At 70.3% G+C, this 9,385-nt stretch overlaps 1 protein-coding gene across 2 annotated transcripts; it reads right to left on the bottom strand.

Annotated features, from left to right (window-relative positions):
• Positions 1–96: 96 nt before the first annotated feature.
• OSBPL7 (oxysterol binding protein like 7) lies at positions 97–9,216 on the bottom strand. Of its 2 annotated transcripts, none has more exons than XM_074892155.1 (23): positions 9,179–9,216; positions 7,860–8,068; positions 7,504–7,626; positions 7,311–7,364; positions 7,075–7,188; positions 6,867–6,986; positions 6,654–6,774; positions 6,461–6,564; positions 6,272–6,364; positions 6,032–6,161; positions 5,789–5,913; positions 5,489–5,569; positions 5,271–5,402; positions 4,652–4,742; positions 4,285–4,562; positions 3,287–3,424; positions 3,145–3,208; positions 2,976–3,054; positions 2,690–2,834; positions 1,947–2,088; positions 1,736–1,862; positions 843–965; positions 97–609 (listed from the first exon to the last, which is right to left on the bottom strand). In XM_074892155.1, the coding sequence occupies exons 2-23, from the start codon at positions 7,950–7,952 to the stop codon at positions 501–503; spliced, it is 2,586 nt and encodes an 861-aa protein (XP_074748256.1). In that variant the 5' UTR covers positions 7,953–8,068; positions 9,179–9,216; the 3' UTR covers positions 97–500. The 2 variants fall into 2 exon arrangements, with proteins under 2 accessions (XP_074748256.1, XP_074748257.1); XM_074892156.1 differs by having other exon boundaries at positions 2,690–2,777.
• Positions 9,217–9,385: the final 169 nt, after the last annotated feature.

Genomic DNA, 9,385 nt, shown 5'->3' with positions numbered 1-9,385 from the left:
TCATGCTCCCCCCCCTTGCTGGGAGGACCCACCTGGGACCGGGATCTTGAGCCCCGGGGCCAGTGATGGGGGGGAAGGAAACTCTGGACACCCCAGCTCTTTGCAACCTTTATTAGAGCAGCCCCTGTGCACAGCCGGGGGGGGGGGTCAGAGGGGTCTGCCCGCCCGCGGGCACCCCGCGACCCCCTGCTGCCCCCCCCAAAGCCAGCCAGGGACCCAGGCGCCCTGTGCCCCCCAGGGGCACCACCAGCCCCTGCCCCAAGCGCCCCAGCCAGCCCCGAGGCTCTGCCCCGGGTTGGGGAGGGGGGGAAGCACTGCCTGTGTACCCCCCCCCCCAGCCTTGCCCCCTCCCTTTGATATCCCAGTTTTGCTTAAACACTGGCAAAACGACTGGGGGAGGTGGGGGGCACCGCACCCCTAGTGCTGGGGGGACCAGCCCCGCTGCTGTGATGAGCTGGGGGGGGCTCAGCACCCCGCGGGCGGGGGGGGCGAGGGGGTCGCTACCAGAGCACCGCGCTGTCGAGGTGGGCGAAGCCGGGGTCCAGGCGCAGCTTCCAGTAGGTGTTGTTGGTCACCCACGACTCCTTGCCGTTGGCATCTGTCAGCCGCCTGGGGACGGGGGGGGGGGGACGGGGGGGAATGGGGGTCACATCTGGGGTGCCATCAAGACCCCCACAGGGGGTCTCCCCTATTGCCCGAGAGCCCCACATCCCCCTGAACCACGGCTGCCCCTGTGATCCGTGCACTGCCCCGTACCCCAGCCCCAGGAGCCCCCTCAGGCCCCACCAGCCCTGGGAGCCCCACCCCCACCCCCCCCCCCACCCCCCCCGCCGGTGCCGGACCTGAAGAAGCGAGCCTGGTGTGTGATGTTGTTCTCCTCCATGACCCGGCGCCGGTCACGCTGCAGCTGCTCAATTTGGCGTTTCTGCGTCTCGGCTGCTGGCACGTTGCCTTCCTCCAGGTACCTGGGAGGAGAGGGGACCAGACATCGCTGTAATGAGTTGGGCAGCCTCAGCATCATGCCCCACCTGCCTCAGAATCACAGACTCATCTGGGTTGGAAAAGACCCTGAAGCTCCTCCAGCCCAACCATGAACCTCACCCTGACCGTTCCCAACTCCACCAGATCCCTCAGCGCTGGGTCAACCCGACTCTTCAACCCCTCCAGGGATGGGGACTCCCCCCCTGCCCTGGGCAGCCCATTCCAACGCCCAACAACCCCTTCTGCAAAGAAATCCTTCCTAAGAGCCAGTCTGACCCTGCCCTGGCGCAGCTTGAGGCCATTCCCTCTTGTCCTGCCGCTGGTTCCTTGGTTCAAGAGACTCCTCCCCCCTCTCTGCACCCTCCTTTCAGGGAGTTGTAGAGGGCCATGAGGTCTCCCCTCAGCCTCCTCTTCTCCAGACTAAACCCCCCCAGTTCCCTCAGCCGCTCCCCATCAGACCTGTGCTCCAGACCCTGCACCAGCTCCGTTGCCCTTCTCTGGACACGCTCGAGTCATTCAATGGCCTTTTTGGAGTGAGGGGCCCAAAACTGAACCCACTCATCGAGGGGCGGCCCCACCAGGGGTCAGATCCCTTCCCTGTCCCTGCTGGCCACGCTAGTGCTGGTACAAGCCAGGATGCCATTGGCCTTCTTGGCCACCTGGGCACACTGCTGGCTCCTGTTCAGCCGGCTGCCAATCCTGCCGGGGTGGGCAGGAGGGACCAGCACCACCCCGGTGCTGGGGTGCTGCTCACCGCTGGTCGGGGCGCAGGCGGGTGTCGGTGGAGGGCAGGACCCGCCTCAGGTCGGGCGTGAGCTCGTTCAGCTCCAGGGCAAACTGGGTGAAGCCGTAGTTCCTCTCATGGTCGCGGGGCATGGGGTCTGCAGGAAGGGGGGGGCACAGTGCTGAGACCCCCCCAGAATGGGGTATCCTCCCCCCCAGCGCGTGGCCCCCCCGGTCCTTACTGGCTCTCCAGACGCACTGTCCCGGGGCCGGCCCCCGGTGCAGCCCCTCGTGCCACTTGCCGGCCAGACGCTCCACCACCGTCCCGCTGCGGCTCAGCACGGCCCCCTGCACCTCGTTGGCCCCTGCGCCCCAGTACCGCGCCTGCGGCCAGAGGGGGCTGGGCGGGGCGGGCGGGGCCGGGGCGGGGCCGTGGGGAGGGGCGGGGCCACGGGAAAGGGGCAGGGCTGAGAGAGAGGGGAGGGGCCACGGGGAAAGTGCGGGGGGGCTAAGTGAGGGGTGAGGCCGTTGGGAAAGGGGCGGGGCTATTGGGGAAGGGGCGTGGTTATTGGGGAAGGGGTGGGGCTATTGGGGGAGAGGCGTGGCTGCGAGTGAGGGGGCGGAGTCATTGGGAAAGGGCGGGGGCCTAAGTGAGGGGTGAGGCCATTGGGAAGGGGTGGGGCTATTAGGAAAGGGGCAGGACTATTGAAAAGAGGCGTGGCTATTGGGGAAGGGGCATGGCTGTTGGGGAAGGGGCGGGACAACATGAGATTGAACATGTAGATAAGGGGGCGGGGCCACACCAGAAGGGTCGTGGCCAGGTCATGGCGATGCCGAGGAGGGCGGAGTCAGGAGCGTGTGGAAGGGCGGGACTATGGGGTGGGCGGAGCCCAGAGAGTAAGGGGCGGGGTCAGGGAGGGGCTGGGGTAAGGGAGGGGCTGGGGCAAGGGAGGGGCTGCGAGAGGTGGGGCGGGGCGGGACGCACCTTGCAGAAGGTGATCTTGCAGTGGTAGGAGGGGTCGCGGGTGTTGCGGATCAGCACCTCCCCGTAGTGCTCGATCCAGCGCGGGCCGCTGAGGACGTTGTGGATGCACGTCGTCACCTTGTTCCACTCAAAGTGGTCCCCGGTCCTGCGGGCACGGCCCCACCGTCGGCTGGGGGAGGGCGGGAGGGGCGGCACCGCGGTGGCGGGTGGGGGGGGGACAGACACACACAGACCCCACAACACCCCCCCCCCACACACACACACACGGGACCTGTCGGCGTCTCACCTGGGCAGTTGGACGTTGACGGTGCCCACGGGGACGATCTCCAGGGATTTGCCCCAGAATTTGTTCTTCCACCTCATGTCTGGGCGGGGTGGGAGGGCGGGGGGTGAGAGGTGGTGACACCCCCCCCTCAGCCCCCTCGCACGTCCCCAACACCCTCCTCAGCACCCACCTTGCCAGAAGATGAAGTTGTCGGATTCGGCGTGGCAGGCGGAGATGGGAGGGTGGTGGCAGACCTGGAGGGAGGGCGAGGGATGTGCCACTGCCTCATCTGTCCCTGTGTCCCCGTCCCCGTCCCCTGTCCCCGTCCCCACCTGCTCGCTGATGAAGCGGAACCCGCGGTCGGGCCGGACGCACTCGTAGGTCTCGCCCAGCACCGGGTTGAAGGGTTTGCTGCCCGCCCGGTAGTAGGTGGAGGCGTAGGCAGACACAGCAAAGGCGGCCACGTAGACCTGTCACCGCAGCCACCGCGCTGTCACCACCGCGAAAGGGGCACGCGGCACCCAGAGGCCCCTCCTCCCCCCTCGGCCATGCCCATTGTGGGCCCCGTGTCCCCCGACCCCCCATGTGTCCCCCTGACCCTGCACCCCTCCTGCTCCCACATGTCCCAGGAGCCCCACGTGTCCCCTGAGCTCCCCTGTGCCCCCTAAATCCCCAAACTCCCTGTGTTCCCCCATGTCCCCCAAGCTCCCCCTACCCCCGTGTCCCTCCAGCTTCCCTGTGTCCCCAAAGCCCCCCAATCCTTGAACTCCCCATGACCCCCAAGCCCCCCCAACTCCCCGTGTTCCCCCAAACTCCCTCTCTGTCCCCCAAGCCCCCAACCTTCCCAAGCCCCCCATGACCCCCACATCCCCTGTGCCCTTGACCTCCCCGTGCCACTCCTGCCTCCGAAGACCCCTGAGCCCCCCGTGCTCCCGCTACCCCTGTGTCCCCCAAACCCCCAATCCTTGATCTCCCCATGACCCCCAAGACCCCAAGCCTCAACCTCCCCGTGTTCCCCCAAACTCTGTGTCCCCCAAGCCCCCAACCTTCCCGAACCCCCCATGACCCCCACATCCCCTGTGCCCTCAACCTCCCCGTGCCACTCCTGCCTCCGAAGTCCCCTGACCCCCCCTGAGCCCCCCGTGCTCCCGCTACCCCCGTGTCCCTCCAGCTTCCCTCTGTCCCCCAACCCCTCCCAATCCTCAAACTCCCCAAGTCCCCCCGTGTCCCTCAAACCCCCGACCGTCCCAAGCTCCCCACGTCCCCCACATCCCCCGTGCCCTCGACCTCCCTGACCCCCCCCGACCCCTCCCGACCCCCCCCTCCTCACCAGGCGCTGGCGGGGGTCCCGGGCGCGGCTGGCGCGGTCCAGCAGCGCGCTATACTCGAGCTCCTCGCAGAGCCGCTGGAGCGTGTTGAGCGGCTCGTTGAGCTGCACGGGCAGCGCCACGCGTGACAGGTCCTTCCCCACGCTGCTCCGCAGCAGCCCCCACAGGCTCACGTCCCCCGGAGGCGCGGGGGGGGCGGGCAGGCAGCTCCGCCGCCGCGGGTCCGGCCCCGGCAGCTCCAGCGGCGGCGGCTCCACGGGCACCCCCGGCCCCTCCGCTCCTGCCGGGAACCGGGCGGTGGGGTGGAACCGCCCCCCCCCTCGACCCCCAAACCCGGCCCCCTCACTGGTGACCCCCCTACCCCGCTACCTGTCGGGGGGCGGCCCGGCCCCCCCGGCTCGGCCGCGTCCTCGCAGGCGCTGGTGGTGGCCTCGCTGATGCAGGACTCGTCGTCCGAAGGCTGGGGAGGGGCAGGGGACCGTCGGCGGATTTGGGGGTCCCAGGGCGGGGGGGGAGGTGTAGGGGTTACCCCACCAAGGGGGGCTGTAACAGGCAGGGCCCCCCCGGGAGGATGGGATGAGCCCCGGGTGCCTGGGATGGGCTGGGGGGGATGGTCAGGACGGGGAGGGGATGGTGGGTACCGGTGGGGCGGCAGGAGGGGGGAGCGGGGTGGGGGGGGAGCACCGGTAGCACTTGGCCCCCACCACCGGGCTCAGAGACTGCGGAGACCCCGAGAACCCGGAGAGGGGGGGGGCAGGGGGCTGGGGGGGACGTGGCAACTGGGGGGGGGGGCGATACAGGGGCTGGGGGGGGACAGGGGCAGCGGGGTGGGAGGGGGGGGGCAGCTCCCAGGCCGGCTAACAGGAAGGGGACAGGGTAGAGAGAAGGGAGAGATGAACCCACAGCAACAGTGGGGGGGTGGCAGGGGGGGTCTGCAGAGCCCCCCCACCTTGTCAGGGCCCCGCCTCCGGCCGAAGCCCCTCCCCACCTCGTTCTCGGAGGAGCTGGCGGAGAGGAAAACCTCGCAGGCGTCGAAAAACTCGGTGTGCGAGTCGGCCAGCGAGACGATGCTGCGGTTGGAGAGCTGCTGCTCCCGGCCCTTGGCTGGCAGCGCGTCCGGCTGCAGGGACAGCCACCGCCTCAGCACCCCCCCACCGCCCCAGGAGGGCCACCTGGGCCCCCCACCCCCTCCCAGTCCCCCCTGACCTCATCGGGGTGCAGCGAGGCGAAGGAGTCCAGGGTGGTGTCAGAGGAGACGGAGAGGGAGTGGAAGCGGCGCAGGGCGGCCTGCGGAGGCAGGGGGAGGCTGAGCTGAGCCCCCCCCCAGCCTGTCCCCTCCAGCCAGCGTGGGGCTGACAGGGAGGGGGGATCACCCCACTGCTGCCCAGACACCCAGCACCAGGCTGAGACCCTGCCAACTCGCTGCACCCACCGACACCCCAACAGCAGCCCTGGCGGGCCCCAAAGCCGGGGGCAGCCCCTGCCCGGCCTCCTGCGCTCCCTCACCCCGGTGTTACCGGCACCGCCCGGGCGCGGGGCTGAGCGCCGCCGGTCCAGCGCCTGCTGCATCTCCTCCAGCCGGGCCCTCTCGGCCACCAGCGCAGCCACCACGCTGCTGAGCGAGCCGTGCACTGCCAGGAGACACGGGCAAAGGGGTCAGGCTGTGGCACAGCACCCCAGCACCTGCCCTGCCACTGCCGGGACCCCCTGTGGGGCTCAGCACCCCCCCCACACCCCACCCCATCCCACCTTTCTGGGCCAGGACCCAGAAGCTCCTCTGCAGTTGGCTGTACTCGGGGGGGAGGCTGAAGGGCAGCTGGCTCTGGGATGGCTCCAGGTAGCGCGAGAGGTTGGGGACGGAGCCGTGCAGGCGGCCCACCTTAGCGGGGGGACACGGGGGGTCAGTGGGGGGACCCTGGGGGCTCTGTCCCCGGGCAGCAGCTCAGCTGGGGGCAGGCAGAGCTCGGCGGGATGCCCGCTCCCCCTCACCCTGCCGATGGTGTCATCTTTGGCAAAGCTCTGGGTGCACCAGATCTTGGTGGTCCTCCTGCCCTTCTTGGGTCTCTCCGTGGCAGCCGAGGGCTGGAAGCGAGGGGAAGGGGCTGGAGCCAGACGCTCCCCAGGAAGGGCGGGGGGGGGGCTGCTGGGTGATGCTCAGCCCACCGCTGTCCTGCTCACCTGGCTGCCGGAGATGAGGGGGGCCGAGGGGATGCGGTGCAAGGCCTCCAGGCTCTGCAGCATCCCAGTCAGCTCCTGCAGTTTCACCTGGCACTCCGACAGCTCTGCGATGGGCACAGGGCGAGCCCGGTCAGCAGTGAGGGACAGGGCATCCCCCCCCCCACCCCGGGGATCCCCTCGCGCCCCTGCTCACCAGCCGAGCAGCGCTCCAGCCCCTCGCTGTCCTTCAGCCAGGCGTTCACCTTGTCCCGGGAGCTGGCGAGGGTGGAGAGGGCAGGGGCACTGCCCGAGGGCAGGATCCTCGTCCACGGGCCCTGCAGCAGGGGAGAAGGGCACCCCCAGGGCTGCTGTCAGGACCCCCACGCCCGGACGCTGCCTCGTATTGTCAACCCGAGGTGTCACCCACCTGCGCGTTGGGGGGGGTCCTCCCTGTGGGACCCCCCCGGGGACAGGGCTCGGGCCTCTCGCCCTGGTGATGGGAGCAGAGGCTGCTCACCCAGCTGGCAAAGAGCTCCGGGGACTTGATCTGTGGGACGGGACAAGTTGGGGTGGGGGGAACCAGGGGGGGGACACAACCCAAAGCCCCCAGCCCTGGCTACAGCCCCCGCCAGCACCTTGAGGTGGTAGATGTTCTCCTCCGTGTCCAGGTCGACTCGCTGCGCCTTCTTGTTGACGGACATGACGGACTGACGGATGTCGATGGCTCCATGCAGTTTACCCTTGAGCACCTGGGGGAGCCCCGGGACCCCTGTCAGGGGGAAAACCCCCTTCCTCATGGGAGCCATGGGGTCTATCCCCCACCCTGAACCCATGGGGAGGCTGCACGGACGCAGCTTGGCCCCACACTCACGTCCTGGAGCGTGGTGGCATATTTCAGGATGCCGTTTTCCAGCACAAAGTACCTCTGGGGACAGAAAGGGACGACTGTTGGGGGGGTGTGTCAGTCACCGGTCCCTGCACCCCCCTATCCAGGGGCCCAAAAGGCCCCAGGGCTGGGCACGGCACCCAGGACCACCCAGGTGATGGCTCCCGGTGCCTGTTACCTTGTGCCAGCCCTTCAGGGGCCACTTCCTCTTCTTGAGCAGGTAGCCCTCGTGCCGCGGTGGCTCCTGGCCCGGGCTGCCCCGCACAGGCGGCTCCTCCACCACCTCCCAGCTCTCCGAGCCCTGCAGGGACGGGGTTCAGTGCAGGGGTCCCCCAGCACCGGGGGCAGACGGGGTGTTCCCCCTCTTGTCCCCGGGAAGGGACACTTGGTGCCCCCAGGGGAAAGGGCATCTCCGCATCACCCTTCCTAACTTGGGGTGAAGCCCCCCGAGGCCCCATGGCACCTCCAGGCCAGCCTGCGGGCACCACTGAGATCCCACTGAACTCCCCCCCTGCAATCCCGGAGCCCCCCAACCTGCTGAACGCTGCTGTGCTTGGAAGACACGGTGCTGTTGGAGCGTGACAGGGCCCTTTTCGGAGAGGACGGGTCCTTCTCATGGCTGCCCATGGCCGGTGGAGTGGAGGGGGCTGGGGGGGGGGCAGGCCAAGCCCCCCCCTCTCCCGTCCGTGCTGCGGGGCTGGGGGGTCTGTGCTTGGCCGTCACGGCCTGAGCGGTGCGAGCCACTGCGAGGAGGGGACACCACGTCAGGGGGCACAAGGGGGGGGCATCACCCACCCTGCCCGCAGTTTTCCTGCCCTGCCAGACAGGACAAGGGGTGGGGGGGATCCTCCTGCCCCCCTCCCCCGGGAGCGGGGAGCCTCGCACATGACTGCGCCTGGGGCCCAGAAGCTTCCATGCGAGATGGAGCCTTCGACCCACCCAGCCTTATCTCGCCTCCGCTGCCCGGCCCTCGCCTGCCCGCCTGGCAGGTCCAGAGTCCGCTGCTCTGTCACCCCACGGACTCGGTGCCATGGGGCAGCCCCACAGCGGGCACAGCCAAGAGGGTGACCCGGGGTAGAGTGGGATCAGCCCCGGTCCATCCCAGCACCCCTAAACCAAGACATGCCCCCCCCAAACCCCAACCTTTGCCTTTCTCAGTTACAGGAGAGGGAAACTGAGGCACGGGGAAGCTCTCCCTCCCCCCGCCCGCCTCGCCAGCCCCCCCTCCAGCTCTGCCCCTGCCAGGGGACCCAGGCGGCCCGGCCGCTGCTGTAGGACGGGTCCCGGGATACCCCGGGGACGGCGGCCAAGCCCCGGCACCGGTGATCGCGGCACCGGTAACCACGGCACCGCGGGGAGGACGCGGGGCGGGGAGGGGGCTCCCACCGCAGTCCGGATCCCCCTGCCCTGCCCAGTTCGGCAACGAGCAGAGACAACCCCCCCCCACCAGGGGGGTGACTCCCCCCACCCCGCCAAAGCACGGGAGCGGGGCTGGGCCGGTGTCCCCGGGGGTCCCCAGCCGCCCCCTCTGCCTGCAGCCCCCACCGGGGTGGGGGTCAAAGCCCCTGCCCGCCCCGGGCAGGGCACGGCCACGGGCACGACCCCCGGCAGCGCGGGGGACAGCCGCCCCCGCCCACCCCTGCGTGGGGCAAAGCCCACCCCACCTCCCACCCCCCCCCCCCGTGGGGCAAAGCCCATCCCCGTGTCCCCCCGCCTGCCCCACGGAGGTGCCACCCCCCCCTCCCTCGGAGCAGCGGGGACCGGATCCGGCTGCCGGTGGCCGCGGAGCCCTGGCGGGGTCGGGGGGGGAGCGGGGGGCTCCCCCCTCCCCGGGCCGGGTCCCCGGTGCTCACCTGGGCGGGCGGCGGGCGGGCAGCCGGGGCCGGTCGCATCCTGCCCGGCGGCTGCAGGAACCGGAACACGGAAGGAGGCGGGAGGCGCCGGGCCGGAGCCGCTCGGCTCTGCCCCCTGCACCGTGGAGGACCGGAGCCACCAGCACCGGGGGCCCGTCGGGACACCGGGACCACCCCCCCCTCCGCCCCGCCGCCACCGAGTCGGAC

Source organism: Strix uralensis, chromosome 22 (genome assembly GCF_047716275.1).
Source record: "Strix uralensis isolate ZFMK-TIS-50842 chromosome 22, bStrUra1, whole genome shotgun sequence".
Taxonomy (NCBI): domain Eukaryota; kingdom Metazoa; phylum Chordata; class Aves; order Strigiformes; family Strigidae; genus Strix; species Strix uralensis.
Note: the sequence above shows the minus strand (reverse complement) of the source record. Positions and strands in the feature narration are given on the sequence as shown.